The following is a 15,727-nucleotide window of genomic DNA, read 5'->3' as shown; positions in this document are numbered from 1 at the left end:
ACTGCTGTTGACCGTTTATTCAAAAGAGAAATCTTTCAAGACCTTCTCAAAAACCCGAATTTGAGAAATTTCACTATGGATAATTTCTATTAAGAAGCCATATTTCTCTGGCTGCTACAGTCACTGTAAGTTTCATGAATATATATTTTATTTATTTTTATACAGAACACATTTTATTCTCTCCATAGATCTGCACCAGCACTGTATTTGATCTCTGACTCCAATATAAAAATCCTGTTTCTGGGCTTCCCTGGTGGCGCAGTGGTTGAGAGTCCGCCTGCCGATGCCGGGGACACGGGTTCGTGCCCTGGGCCGGGAAGATTCCCACATGCCGCGGAGCGGCTGGGCCCGTGAGCCATGGCCGCTGAGCCTGCGTGTCCGGAGCCTGTGCTCCGCAGCGGGAGAGGCCACAACAGTGAGAGGCCCGCGTACCGTAAAACAAAACAAAACAAAACAAAACAAAACAAAACCCCGCTTCTGTTGAGCCCATCACTCCCTTGGTCTCCCCTCCTGCTCGTGTCGGCACCAGCACTAGCAGACGGCTTTGGTGTCCAGGCCCATTTTTCATACAAAACAGTAATCACTTTAGAGAAGCTGCCACGGTTTACGCATTTATTCAACAAGAAACGCGGGAGACGTTCGGCACAGGCCTCGTGACTTCCTCCTGAACCCTCGTTTATGACAAATCCATTTTTGTGCCTCAGATAAATGAAAGATTAACTACTACTTATTATTAAGTAGTATTAGTCTCTGGGATCTCTCACAAATATCTGAAGCCTCCAATATTACATATTTGCAAGTTAAAGGTTAAGAATCATTTCTCAGAAACCAACTTTACCTTTTTTTTTTTAGTTATAAAAATAATCATGAATACTTTTCTTGGTAGAAGTTCAAATACAGAAGGAGTAGAACTCCTTCCTCTGCATTTACTCCCAACCCAAAGGAAACTAGCTAACTATTTGGCTGGCAACCTCCCAGAAGTTTCTCTATGCGTTTACATGTATTAATGTCCATTTATAAAATAGCATTTGAGTTTATTATGTAAAGTGGGAATATGACAAATATATTGCAGGTGGCTTTTTTCATTTAACAGATGCCTCAGAAATCTTTCTGTAATGTATATATAGATCTAGGTCATTCTTAAAGCTGCAGAATATTTCACAGTATGGGTGTACTACTTATACTGGTATATTTTCAGTTTTACAGATGATCATTTCTTTTTTTTAAAACTAAAGTATGATATAATAAAAATTCATAAAATTTGGAACAGATGATGTCAGAATGGATTAGGTTCTTTTTTCTACACAGCTCTATCATTTTACATAAACATTTAATAAGATCTTATGTAATCTATTTTTAAAGACTTGATAGACATTTAAACTATTTCCCATTTATTTCCTAGTAACAACAATTCTGCAATGAATAGCCTTATATTTACATCTCTGTGCACATGTGCAAGTGCTTTTATAAGCTAGGTAAGTAGACGCATCACTGAATGAAGAAGAGGTACTATCAGGACCCTTCAAAGTACCAACATGTACTTTCACCAATCGTGTATAAATCTTGTGTTCTAGAGCCTTAACCACACTAGGCGTTACCAATCTTGGTAATCTGTGCCAATCTAATGGTTGAAAAACATTTTCCTGTTCCAATCTGTATTTCCCTGATTATTAATGAGACTGAGCACTTTTCACCCTCTGGGCATTTCTGTATTTCTTCTGTGGAAAGTCTGTTCATTGTCCTTCAGAGTATTTTCTCTAGGGTTGTTTGCTTTGTGTTTATTAATATCTAGTTCTTTATATATTATTCATGTGATCCTTTATTACAAATGTAAAGACAAATTTTAGAAGATAATTAGCTTATGTGGTCTTCTGTAGTACAATGTCAAATATGTCTTCATTCATTTAACAAGTACTTATGTCAATTAAAAAAACTGAAATAAATCCCTGCCCATATGCAATTTACATTCTAGTGCAGGAGGCGGACAAGAGAGAAAATAAATAGGAAGTGTGTAAAGTACATTAGAAGGTAAAACATGCTTTGGAGAAAAATTAAGCAGGGAAGGGTTTACAGCTTTACTAGCTTGGGGAAGCTCTCACTGGGGTGAGGCTCGAACAGGAGCCTGAAGGAGGTGGAGCATGGAGCCACGTGGCATCTGGGACCATGTCCCAGGCGGGGAGGACAGCAGGGTAAAGGCCCTGGGGTGGGATATGTCCACGGGCTGCAGTGTCTGAGCAGGGGGAGGGGAGCAGAGGCTGGGAGAGGCCTTCAGTCGCCGAAAGCACTAGCGTGAGACAGGGCACCCTACACGGAGGAGCTGGCTGCTGTGTGAGAGCATCTGAAGGGGCAAGTGTGGAGGCAGAGAGCGCACTCTGGAGGCTGCCGAGATAATCAGGTACCAGGCACAGAGGCCTGGGCGGGGAGGGGGCCGGGAAGAAGCCGAGGAGCGGCCAAATTCCAGGTCTCTCCTGCGTGTGGAGACGCTGCAACTTGCTGAGGGACTGAACGTGGCTGTGTAGAAAGCAGGATGACAAGGGTGCCTCCCTGGGCGGGGAGGGATAAATTAGGAGTTTGGGATGAACATATACACACTACTATATACAAGACAGATAATCAACAAGGACCTGCTGTGTCGCACAGGGAACTCTACTCAATACTCTGTAATGACTATATGGGAAAAGAATCTGAAAAAGAGTGGATACATGTATATGTATAACTGACTCACTGTGCTGTACATCTGAAGCTAACACAGCATTGTATATCAACTCGACTCCAATATAAAAGAAAAATTAAATACAAAACCAAAAACAAAGGATGCCTCCCGGGTTGTGGTGTAAGCAGCTGGACGGATGGGGTTGTCCTTAGGGTGATGGGGGCGGTGAAGGAGGAGCCGGCTAAGGGGATGGTCTGTGACACACTCAGGCTGAGAAGACATTCAACATCCAAGATGCGGGGTAGGCAGGGGATAGAAAAGTCCAGAGTTCGTTCAGGGGATAAAGATACGGGGCTGGACGAGGCCACGCTGGCAGTGCGCACAGAGAAGTCCAAGGCTAAGAGGATGAGGAGGTGGAGCCTGCAGGGGAGACCGAGGGGCGGACGCTGCTATTTCATGCCACGCCTGCGCTCCCGCCAGCCTTCCACAGTAAAAACAGATCACACACGGCCCTTCTAAGGGTTACACAAAACGAGAGGGCGACAGAGTAAGGGCTGAATCCATTCTTCTGATGGGAGCCAACTCAAATGTTACGGCTTTTTAACATACCATACCTTAATTTTAAAGGAAAAACCACGTAACCGAGAAAACTCTGCTGGAGGGTTGTGCGGCTAAGTACACAGATGCTGCACGGGGCCGCACCACCTCCGCTCCCCCAGGTGGACACGAGTGGCCGGGATGGTGCCTGGTGTCCGCAAAGCACGGTGGAGTGTCCGCCCCCAGAAGCACCGGTTCTACTGCAGCCCTTCCTCCTCACGAGCACTGCTGCCCAAGTCTGTGGTTCAGAAAACAGGCAGCCCTGAGACGTGGCCGCTGCTGTCCTTGAGCGGCTGGCAGAAAACGTACCTGTCCGTTCATCTTGGGTTTAAAAATCCAAAAGGGCTGAACCCACTGTCACCTGCAGGCGTCAGACGGGACAGCGGGGAGGGGCAGGTGAAGGGCCTTCACCCTGGGCTCCAGCTCCTTCGAACATCCGAGCTGGATGTGCTGCGTTCATAATCAAAGGGCAGAAAAGGAAAAGCAGGGGGGCAGTCGGCCTTGCCCCCAAACCAGCTGCAGGAAAAGATCTGTGGCCCCAGCAATTCCAAACACAAACCAGAGACACAGCCTGGGGAAAGGGGGGAGGGTGGTGTGCTTGTATAGTGAGGAAACTGTCAAAGATAAGCCAGTATTTTTTTTTATGTGGATTCAGCAATGAGCCTTTGTGTTCAGGCCCCTAAAATTTGCTCTATGAACCTGCCACGGGCTAGACTTGCTCTATGAACCAGCCACGGGCTAGGTGCTGAGGACACACAGGTAACTGGTGTCTGTGCCCTCAGGAAGCTTGCATTTATATGAGACAACAAACCAGATGCCAGATGGGAGGGTCCACGGCAGGGGGTGAGATGGGTTTAGAGAGGGATGTCAGGGAAAGCCTCTCAGAGAAGTGACATCTGAGCTGAGATCTGGACATGAGGAGTCGGGCAGATGGGGAGGAAGAGATTTCAGGCTGGGAAAGGCCCCGAGGTGAGAAAGGGCTTGTCTGATCAAGGAACAAAAGAAAGGGCAGGGTGGTGGCAGGGTGGGGTGAGGACCCGGACTGGTCTGGGTGAGTTTAGGAGGAAGGTAGGGCCCGGGTTTGGGGTTTTTCCTAAGGATGCTGTGGGTTTTAAGGAAGGGACATGTGTGGTCTGAAGTGTGTCTGCAAGACGCCTGCCTGGGGCTTGGGGAAGGGCACAGGTGGGCAGGGAGGCCGGTTCCAAGGCCAGGGACACAGGGGTTACCCAACAAGTTGGGAAATGTTTTGAAAACATACCTGATGGAACTTGCTCTTGGCCTAGTCAGGGGGAGGGGGTGAGAGGATGCAAGCTGACTCCCTGGTCTGGCCGGCGCCACTGGGCGGAGTGCTGGCATTTACTGAGACAGGAGGGCTGGGGAAGAATGGGCTTCAGAGGGGAAATTACCAGGAGTTCCACCTTGGTCACACTTAGATTCTCAAGAGACTTCCAAGTAGACAGGTCAAGTACAGGTGGATACACAGACCTGAAGCTCAGGGGAGAGGGACGGGCTGCAGGTATCAAGCTGGGGGTCGCCAGCCCATAAAATGCATTTAGAGCAATGGATAGATTAAATCACCTAAGAGTGCATCCCAAGAAGAAAAAGAAGGGGACCCTGGAAGCCACCGGGAGGAATAAGGTTTCTCAGCCTCAGCACCAGGGCCACCTCGGGCCGCGCAGCCACCTGCTGGGGATGGGGCCGTCCCCACGTGGCAGGGTGGTCAGCAGCGCCCCTGGTGTCTGCCCACTGGACGCCCGTGTCACTTCCCCACGCCCAGCTGTGACAGCCACATTGGGGTCTCTACTCATTGCTAAACGTCCCCTGAGGAGTAGCCTCGCCTCTGGGCTAAGAACCGCTGCTTGAGGCAAGAAGAGCGAACAGGAGAAGCCAAGGGGAGAGTAAATAGGAAGGGCTGCCCAGGGGAGGAAAACCAGAAAGTCAAGGAGCCCGGGCTGCAGGAAAGGTCAAGTGAGAGGCAGGCAGAGCAACATCTGGCCAGGGGTCAGCGGGAAGCTGGGTGAGAGTGTCTCCCTGGAGGTTGGTGTTTGGGAGCCTCTCAGGAGGAGGATGGAAGGGTGGATGGGTGAGGAGGAAGCAGAGGGGAAGCAACAGGGAATCACGGGAAGAGGGTTTTCTCTTTGAAAGCGCGAGCGTTTGTGTGTAGCCGGTAGGGACCACCTTCAGAGTGGGGAAGAGCGATGATGTAGGGAAGGGGGAATCATTTAAAGGGAACTTGTGAGCAGTCAGGGACGACCCCGGAGCTGGAAGGTTTGTAGGTCGGGTGGGCAGATGAGGACAGGGCCTCTGGGTGGCTTCTGTTTTCACAACATCTTAGTAGCAAGATCACCAGCTAAGGAAACGTCTAAGGAAACAACGAGGGGGTTGTTAAAGGAAACGTCTGTCTCAGAGAATGGGAGGAAAAAGTAGCTAAGGGAAAAGAGCCTGACCCCTGGGCTGTGCTGAGGTTTGTGGTCGCGCCGGAATGGCAGGGTTGTGACGTTCCTCTCTGCCTCCAGGACAGCTGCCCAAGTGCAGATACACAGCTGGCGTCAACCGGGTGTGGGGCTTTCCCCGCCAGGCAGGATGGAGACAGAGATGCAGGGAGATGTTGCCAGTGTCTGCGCCAGAGTGACAAGGACACAGCAGCAGAATCTGCTGCTGGGTGAGTCGGAATGCAGACAGGTGGGAGAGGGAGAAGGGGGTGAGATCAGCCCACCGAGGCCCCGAGGAGTTACTGAAGCCGGGGCGCCAGGAGGGGCGGGGTGGAGGTCAGACAGGGATGTCAGGAACTTTGGTCACAGAAATTCCTATTGAGAAACTATGCCCCCAGAACGGGTGCCAGAGAGGAGGGATGCCCACGTAGGCGGGGTGGCAGGATTGTGGGAGTAGGTGCCTACACAGAGGGTCAGGGGACTGCCCTGGGCTGGACCATGCACAGGCCCTGGGGTCCCAACGGGGCAGGACAGATGGGGCTCCCAGTGGAGCTGACATCTTGCGCTCAGAACACCTGTGACCCAAGGGCAAGTTTCAGCCAAAGAAACAAAATCTCAGTGTAACAGCCCTTTACCTTAACAAACAAACCACATTCCACATTGTTGAATCTAGTGGGCTGGGTGTCATCTGTGAGGTTCCGTAAAATCAAATCTGTCCTCAAACAATAATCTGCCACCATCGAAGCTACTCAGAAACATCCTTCAGGGTAAAAAGCAATTCCAAAAAAAATTCCAAAAATGTTCTGAGCGAGCACAGCAGCATGGAAGCAAGCGGGCAGCCCTCAGGGTCCCTCTCCAAAGGAGACAGAAATTACCTGGCTGTGAGTCCTCTACTGCTCCCCTCCCTGGTGACCGCTTAGCCCAATGCTGTCAACACCCCCAAATCTCCATCCCCGCCCCCGAGTGCCAGACTCGTACACCCGACTGCCCGTGTCCCTGCCTGGCCACCTGAACGGCTCAGGACGGTCACCTCACACACTCACAAGGCCTCCCTGAGCAGGTGACGCAGACCCTGTCCTCCCTGCTGCCCCAGCCGGGTGCCTCCGTCATCCCCTCCCTTACACCCCACGTCCAGTCTACTGGGACGTCCTACCGCCCCCACCTTTAAGATACAACCAGAACCCACTGATTTCTTACCGTGTCCGGCGCTGACACTCATGTCGAGCTGTAGCCACCTGTCACCAAACTCCCCACGAGCCCGGCCGGGTCCGCTCTGCACACAGGCCAGCAGTCCTCCCCTCCACTCACGCTGCCCGAGGTGGTGCCTGCGGCCAGCACCCCTGGGGCACCCTCACCTCTGACGCCTTCCTCGCATCCTGCCTCTGGTCCTGGACAAGCAGGCACATCCCACCCAGGGGCGTCTGCTGTGCCCAAGTACCACACCATTCTGACCACCTGGAGTAACAAGCCAGCGGCTCTTCCCTTGCCCCACTGGCTCAGAGCACGTCACTAACACAGCTTCCTACGCACCTGTTTCTTGTCTTCTTGACTGTCTGACTCCCCAGCTGGCTTCAAGGGCTTCTGTCCACTGCTGCACCCCCAGCAGTGGGATCAGCCCACCGAGGCCCCGAGGAGTTACTGAAGTCGGGGCGCCAGGAGGGGCGGGGTGGAGGTCAGCACCCACTACAATGAGCACCCACTACAATGAGCGGGCGAATCTGAAGAAACCCGTTACCTTCCTGTCACCTGGCTTCATGGTTTCACCTCACATTAATTCCCCTCCCTTCTTCCCTCTGACTCCCTCCTTCAAGGTGAATCCTTTCCCCATTCAGGGACGCAGCTGTCTATCCAGCTGCAGCCCTGCCGTCACTCGCTGCGTCCTCACAGAGGGTCTGTCCTGTTCAACACCCTTCACTGGCTTCTGGAGTCACCCTGTCTCAGTGCAACCACTGCGGAAATGCAGCCCATGAGACGGGGCTCTGGAAGCTTCTACGTGAGAACTGAATTCGCCCCTTTGCTTTCTCTTTTTAAAATAAAAAATTTTTAATCAATATAATACCACTATAGAGTTTGAAAAATAAGAACGAAAAAAACTGCCCCAAATCTTCCTTCACCATAACACACTTTCTATCATTTTAATATTTTTCTCCATATATGATCTTGCAGATGAAAACTGCATATTGCACAGTTTTCTATTTTGCTTTTCTACTTATCATAATGAGAGCTTTTGCACGTTGCCGCAGAGGGTTCCTAACTACACTTACTGGCTGTAGAATATTCTACAAGTGGTTGGACCATAACTTAACCACTGCCCTGTAGTTATGACTTCTAGTTTTCTATTACTGTCAACAGCGAAGCAGAGTACTCCTTGGTGCATCTAGCCGCTTCCTTCCTTCGCCTCCCTCTATAGGATAATGTCCCAGCTGGAGGCACTGGCGGCCACACGATGCCAGCCCCCCTCCCGCTGGGCCACTCGCTGCCCCGGGCGGTGAGCCAGGGACTCACTCTCTTCACGGCTCCTTCCCCGACACGCTTCATCTGCCTCACTTCTGTCCTCAGCTGCTCGCAGGACAGCCACGGGGAGCAGTTGCTCGTCGGCCCCATCCTGAAGTGGCCGTAGGGACAGCGTGTGGGGTCCTCCGTGGAGCGCCGGGGCGAGATGAAGAGCCAGTCGAGGCACAGGTAGAGGAGGGCGTTCATGAGGGCCATGGACAGCAGCAGTCCCACCACCGGGGGCACGTCCCTGGGCGGGGGCCCTTTCCTGCCCTCCTGGGGCCTCGTCTCCATGGCGCTGGCTTCTGCGAGCTCCTAAAACAGGGAAACAGGGAGTAGTCACGGTCCATCTTACTTCAGGAAGGACTGAGGGTGACACAGCCTCCCGGGCCTCAGGGTCACCGTGAGGATCAGAGAGGGTTTGAGAGCAGCCTTGCACCAAACGCTCGATGCCAGCTCCTCCCAGAATCGTTGCTTCCTATTACAGCTTCGAGCAGAAGGGAGTCTTGGGTCTGACTTTGTCTCTGTCTCCCTGCAGCTGTCTGCGCTGAGTAGATACGCACTGAACAGTTAGTAAGATGAAAGCAAACTGTGGCTTTGTGAGTCCAGTGGGGTTGGGGCAGGAGGTGGACAGGAGAGAAGCTGGGGTCGGGGTATGGCTGGGACTCTGAGGGGTTGGGATGTTCCTTGCAAGGTACTCAAAAGCCCCCTGATGTTTTTAAGAAGCAAAGGTGTGAAAGGTGCCCCAGGGTGGGAGGCCCCAGCGGGAACCCAGAACGAGCACTGATGAGAACGCAGGGCAACACGACCAGAGGGAGACGGGCGGGTGCACAGGTGAACACCACGGTGAGGCAGGGGCGCTCACCATCCAGTGGGCTCCCGTCCGGGAGCAGGTGCGAGGCCCGGGGTGGAGGCAGGCGTTACCACCCGGTTGCCTCGGTGGAGGGTGGGGAGGGACCTGGACATCGGGAGCGGGACACTCAGGGTGCCTGGGGCGGATGCTGGTTGCCACGCGCAGGGAGCATCACTACCCCGACGAGCGACGTGGCTGTACCACTGTGCGCTGGCTTAACCACAGCACTGGGGCACACGGGACACCACTGACGGCACAGACCCTGTGCCAAAGCTCAACAGCCAACGTGCAGGCCTGGCCCCTCGGCAGCACCTGGCCTGGCTGATCACTCCCTCCCTCCTCCTGAAAACGCTCTGCACTCGGCTCCCAGGAAACCACTTGCAGCTGGGACCTGGCCCCCACCCTCGTTCCCGGGGTGGGGAGATCTCCATGCCCATCCACTGAGCTCCAGGTGTGAAGCCCAGTCCCAGCCTCCCCAGAACTCCACACCTGCCTTCCTGACACCTCTACTTGGAGTCTGGTGGACAACTCAAAAATAATATTTCTCCTCCACAATAAAAAGACAAATAACTCAATTTAAAAACGGGCAAAGGACTTGAACAGACATTTCTCCGAAGAAGATATACAGATGGCCAACAGGCACATGAAAAGATGCTCAACTTTAATAGTCACCAGGGAAACACACACCAAAACGACAAGATCCCACCTCACATCCTCTAGGATGGCTATAATCAAAAAACCAGGCGGTAACAAGTGTGGATGGGAAACCCTCATACATTGCTGGTGACAATGCAAAATGGAGAAGCCAATGTGGAAAACAGTCTGAAGTCCTCAAAGGTTAAACACAGAGTTACCACCAAATCTACTGCTCGGTATCTACCCAAGAGAACTGAAAACATACATTCGTGCAAACACTTGTACATGAATGTTCACAGCAGCATTATTCATAACAGCCAAATAGTGAAAGCAACCTAAATGTCCATCAGATGATGCCTGGATAAACAGAACGTGATGTGTCCACACAATGACATAGTATTCAGCCATTAAAAGGAATAAAGCACTAATACATGCTGCAACATGCATTGAAAACATTATTCTCAGGAAAATTAACTAAGGGAAATAGCATATGATTCCATTTATATAAAACTCCAGAACAGGGAAGTCCAGAGACAGCAAGTAGATCAGTGGTTGCCAGGGCCTGGGTGGAGGCGGACATGGGGAGAGGTAGTTGATGTGACAGGATTTCTTTTTGGATGATAATGTTCTGGAATTAGTGGTGACGGTTGCACAACCTTGTGAATATACTAAAAATCATTAACTGTACACTTTAAAATAGCAAATCTATAGCCTGTAAAATATATCTCAACCTAATTTTTAAATTGAATTATAGTTGACTTACAATATTGTATTAGTTTCAGGTGTACAACATAGTGATTCAGTATTTTTCTAGATTATATTCCATCTAAAGCTACAGCAAGTCCACTACCTACGAACGAGTTCCATTCCAAGATAGTGTTCGTTAAGCCCAACAAAGTTAGCCTAGGTACCAAACTAACACAATCGGCTATAGCACTGTACTGTAATAGGTTTATAATACTTTTCACACAAATAATACATAAAAAACAAACACAAAAAATACAGAAAACATTTTTAATCTTACAGTACAGTACCCTGAAAAGTACAGTAGTACAGTACAACAGCTGGCACACAGGGGCTGGCATCGAGTGAATAGGCAAGAAGAGTTACTGACTGGAGGAGGGAGAGAAGGTGGGAGATGGCAGAGCTGAAGGATTGTCAGCAATAGGAGACGGAGGGCAAGCTGCCATTTCACTCACGCCTGACGATGATGGAACATAGGTTCGCATCTTTGAAAGCTCGCAACTTGAAGGTTCATGTGTAGGGGACTTACTGTATTACAAAACAATGGCTGTATTCCCTGTGTCGTACAATTATCCTTGTTGCTTACCTATTCTATACATAGGAGTTTGTAACCCTTAATCCCATACCTCTACCTTGCCCCCTCTCTTCCCTCTCCCCACTGGTAACCACTGGTTTGTTCTCTATATCTGTTTCTGTTTTGCTATATACATTTGTTGGTTTTATTTTTAGATTCCACATATAAGTGACATCATACGGTATTAGTCTTTCTCTGACTTATTTCACTAAGCATAATACTCTCTAGGTCCATCCATGTTGTTACAAATAGCAGAATTTCATTCTTTCTTATGGCTGAGTGATCAGAAAACCTGAATAGACATTTTTCCAAAGACAATATGAACGGCCAACATATGAAAAGATGCTCAGCATTGTTAATCATCAGAAATGCAAATTAAAACCATAATGAGATATCACCTCACACCTGTCAGAATGGCCATCATCAAAAAGACAAGAGACAATAAATGCTGGAGAGGGTGTGGAGAAAAGGGAACCCTCCTGCACTGTTGGTGGGAATGTAAATTGGTGCAGCCACTATGGAGAACAGTGTGAAGGTCCCTCAAAAAACTAAAATTAGAACTACCATATAATCCAGCAATCCCACTTGTGGGTATATATTCAGCAAAAAAAAAAACCCACTAATTCGAAAAGTTACATGCACCCCAATGCTGACTGCAGTTCTATTTACCATATAAATAGACATGGAAGCAACCTAAGTGTCGATCGACAGAGGAATGGATAAAGAAGACGTGGTATGTATTTTTATGTATATATAAAATCTCAACATTAAAATATAAAAATACTTCCTGGGCTTCCCTGGTGGCGCAGTGGTTGAGAATCTGCCTGCCAATGCAGGGGACACAGGTTCGAGCCCTGGTCTGGGAGGATCCCACATGCCGCGGAGCAACTAAGCCCGTGTGCCACAATTACTGAGCCTGCGCGTCTGGAGCCTGTGCTCCACAACAAGAGAGGCTGTGATAGTGAGAGGCCCGCGCACCGCGATGAAGAGTGGCCCCTGCTTGCCACAACTAGAGAAAGCCCTCGCACAGAAACCAAGACCCAACACAGCAAAAATAAATAAATTAATTAATAAACTCCTACCCCCAAATCTAAAAAGAAAAGGGAAACCTTTAAAAAAAAAACAGAAAAGGGAAACCTTTAAAAAAAAAAAACAACTTCCCAAACTCAACTCTTCCCCTCAAATCTGCTGTTTTCAGTGTTCACAATCTCAGTGAGTGACAACTGTATTCTTCCAGTGACAAGGCTGCAGGTGAAGGGTCAGGAGTGACACTCTTCTGCTGAGCAGGGAATTTTAGAAGTAATGGACCCTTCTACGGGTCAGTGTACTCTTCCTAATGAGAAGAGAACACGCTGCTTTGCTCATCCCTGCCGTCATGACGAGGTGCTCGAGAGACCCTGGCTCTACTCGACTGCTCCAGCCTCATTTAACAGCTCCTTTCTCGAGACGATGCCACATGCTCACCCGCCACCTGAGTCCTGTCAGCAACGTCCAGCAATGCTGCAGGGAGTTGTCTGCTCACCTTCCTCACCGAGATTCCGGGCCCACATCTTTCTCTCCACCTCTCTCCCTCCAGGCATCTTCCAGGACTCCTGTGGACATGATGACAACGTTCACCACTCAGGCCTCACGGTCTCTTGAGCTTCTTCCACCGACGCCTGATTCTTAGAAGGTGACCTTAAAGAAATGGGCAAAACCACGGCCATCTCTCCTCTGTAGCATTTAAAGTGACCAAGAGTGTGTCAACTTAGACCTGAGGTCAGGGAGCAGAGAACTATTTTCTGCAAAGGATCAGACAGCAAATGTTCAGGTTTAGGGGCCAGAAGCGGGAATCGAGTGGCCACGGCACCGTGATGAGCGGGGTGAGAAGCAGTGGTGCCGAGCGACCAGGTAACTGTCAGAGTTATTTCATCTCGTCGTCAGCAGCAGCCAGGCCATGCTACACAAGTGAGCGAGCATGACTGTGCCCCAACAAAACTGTGTTCATGGAAGCTGAGATTCGAATTTCACATGCCACATGTTCTTTTGATTTTCCCCCCAACATTTAAAAAAGTGAAACGCATCCTCAGCTCACAGGCTGTACAAGAATGGGTGGCGGGGAGCAGCCAGCCAGCCCAGCTTAGGTGACGGCATCCCTCTGGATGTCGTGGGCCCCCCTTCCATTCCACGCCTTCCACGCGGTCTCGTCCCCGCATGTGGCTCTGGCGGCTGTGTACACGCCGATTGTTTCAGGTCTCTTCTATGGCCTGGCTCTTTCTCCTACACTTTGCTCAGTTGGCCTCTCAAGGTCTGCAACATCCATACCTGAATTCTGTCTCTCCGGTCGCCAGCGTGCCCACTCCACAGGGTTCCCCTCTGTGACGGGCACACAACCAGGTGACTTGATTCTTCCCTCCCCGTAGCCACTAGACCAACCAGTCACCACCGACAGTCACTTGTCTCTGCAAAGCTCCCAAATCTGCTCACACCCGATCCCCCCGCCCCCGTTCCCCCGCCCTGGTCTAAGCATCACCTTCCTGGGCTTCTGCAACGCTTTCCTACGCACTCTCCCACTGCTTTCTCTTTTCCAATCCATTTTCCTCACCGACTAGGATCTTTTTTCTTTCCTGAAATGTTTCAAGCATAAAGAAAGTTAAAACGTAAGATCATGAGCACCCATCCAGCTTTGTCAAGTAATACTGCATCCCCTTGTTAAAGAAATAACCTATTACAAACATGGTTGAAGCCAGGGGCCCCTCGCAGTCCTATTCTGCTCCATCCCAAGAAATAGTCCCCATCCTCAAGTTGGTATGTCAGTAGTTCTCAAACTGTGGTCCCTGTACCTGCCGCAGCACCACCTGGAACTTCTGAGAAATGCAGGTTCTTAAGTCCTTGCCCCACACCTACTGCACCAGAAACTCTGAGGTGGAGCCCAGACATCTGTGTTAACACACGTGACGTGGGGGTGCAAACTGAACTTTAATAATTTCCATGCGTGCTTTTTATTCTCACCACATGAGTACGTACCCATAAATAACAACACATAATACACGTATGTTTTCAAACTTTATATTAATACAAGCAGTGTTGTACTGTTCGTCCCTCAGTAACCGCAGGGGATTGGTTCCAGGACCCCGTGCGAAAACCAACATCTGCGGATGCTCAAGTCCCTCATCTAAAATGGCGTAGAATCCCTCTGTATCGGGGATGCAGGACACAGAGTCCTCTTATGACTTGCATTTTTAAAAGCCCAGCATTATGTTTTTGAGGTTTATCGAAGCAGATACATGACGCTCTACTTCACTCTTTTGGATTGGCTATACCGCAGCTGGTGATTCAGGTTTGCACACACTTCCTGTGTACATGTGGAAGGTTTACACAGGGTCTTTTTTAAAAAATCATTTTATTTATTTTTGGCTGCGTTGGGTTTTCATTGCTGCGCACGGGCTTCATCTAGTTGCGGCAAGCAGGGGCTACTCTTTGTTGCAATGCCCGGGCTTCTCATTGTGGTGGCTTCCCTTGTTGCGGAGCAGGGGCACAGTAGTTGTGGCATGTGGGCTTAGTTACTCTGCGGCATGTGGGATCTTCCCGGACCAGGGCTCGAACCCGTGTCCCCTGCGTTGGCTGGCAGATTCTTAACCACTGTGCCATCAGGGAAGTCCCACCCACTTCTTAAAGAAGTCATTCACCCACTCTATCACCTTATGGTCTTTTTTTTAAAGATTTATTATTTACTTAATTTGTTTTTGGCTGCATCGGGTCTTAGTTGTGGCATGCAGGATCTTTCATTGCGGCCGCGGGCGTCTTTCTAGTTGTGGTGCCCAGGCTCCAGGGCGTGTGGGCTTTGCACTTTGCGGCAAGAAGGCTCTCCAGCTGTGGTGTGCGGGCTTAGTTGCCCCGCGGCATGTGGGATCTTAGTTCCCTGACCAGGGATCGAACGCGCATCCCCTGCATTGTAAGGAGGATTCTCTACTACTGGACCACCAGGGAAGTCCCCTCCTTTTTCTTTTAAAGGCATATTTCTGTAGTATGTTGCCCAGAGTTAGGGAAGAGGCTGTAAGGCTGAGGAAATGTTCTCGCCCAGAAATAAGCAAAACGACACTGAAAGCTTCTACAAATTAAGAAATAACGATTAAAGGTCCAGGTGGGTAGGAGAAATTCAGGCACTGTTTAGACACAAAGGATTTCTGACAATAAGAAAAAACTGGCAACAGGAAAAAAGTGGTTCCCACTGCTATACACTCACAGCTTAATTTAAAAAGAAAGAAAAGCAATGGAACAAAATTGTTTACCAGCTACAGAATAATTTACACAACCAACCAGAGAAGAAATGATGAATTAGTGCCCCCCCCCCCGCCCATACAATTTTGGTTAGAATCCCATTTTGCCAACAAAGCACAGGTACATTAATTATTTTAAATATTCCGGATGCCTGCTTAGCCTTAAGGTTCTTTAGTAAAGGTCAAGCAAGGGTGGAGAAAACAAGACCACCAAAGAACACGGCTTAACCCTGCTTTTTAAAAAGGGGCAGCAGACGATTCCAGACCTGGAGGCGGTGGCAGCGCGGCACCAACAGAGGCAGGAGCTGAAGCCTGTCCCGGCGGCGTGTCCGTCGGCTCAAGTCCAGCTCGGGCGCCGGGCAAGACGCAGCCCAGCTACCCCCGCGCCCGCCCGCCGCCCCTACCTGCCGACCCCTCCCCCGGCCCGCCGCCCCTACCTGCAGTCCCGGTTCCCGGTCTGGCTCGCGGCCTCCTGCGCCTGCGCGG

The 15,727-nt window shown here is 50.1% G+C and overlaps 1 protein-coding gene across 2 annotated transcripts in view; it reads right to left on the bottom strand.

Moving 5' to 3' along the window:
- HGSNAT (heparan-alpha-glucosaminide N-acetyltransferase) overlaps positions 1 to 15,727 on the bottom strand; it is an 89,361-nt gene extending 73,634 nt beyond the window's left edge. Inside the window, exons 1-4 of one of the 2 annotated variants that reach the window (XM_060291535.1) lie at positions 15,679 to 15,727; positions 13,495 to 13,588; positions 12,505 to 12,659; positions 8,188 to 8,490 (exon numbers count right to left, since the gene is read on the bottom strand). In XM_060291535.1, the coding sequence (XP_060147518.1) occupies positions 8,188 to 8,490; positions 12,505 to 12,562 (361 nt within the window). In that variant the 5' untranslated portion in view covers positions 12,563 to 12,659; positions 13,495 to 13,588; positions 15,679 to 15,727. Of the gene's footprint in view, positions 1 to 8,187; positions 8,491 to 12,504; positions 12,660 to 13,494; positions 13,678 to 15,678 lie in introns of those variants that run through there. The other variant, XM_060291534.2, reaches the window with a different exon arrangement.

Source organism: Globicephala melas, chromosome 21, assembly GCF_963455315.2.
Source record: "Globicephala melas chromosome 21, mGloMel1.2, whole genome shotgun sequence".
Classification (NCBI taxonomy): Eukaryota; Metazoa; Chordata; class Mammalia; order Artiodactyla; family Delphinidae; genus Globicephala; species Globicephala melas.
This window is presented reverse-complemented; position numbering and strand designations above follow the sequence as displayed.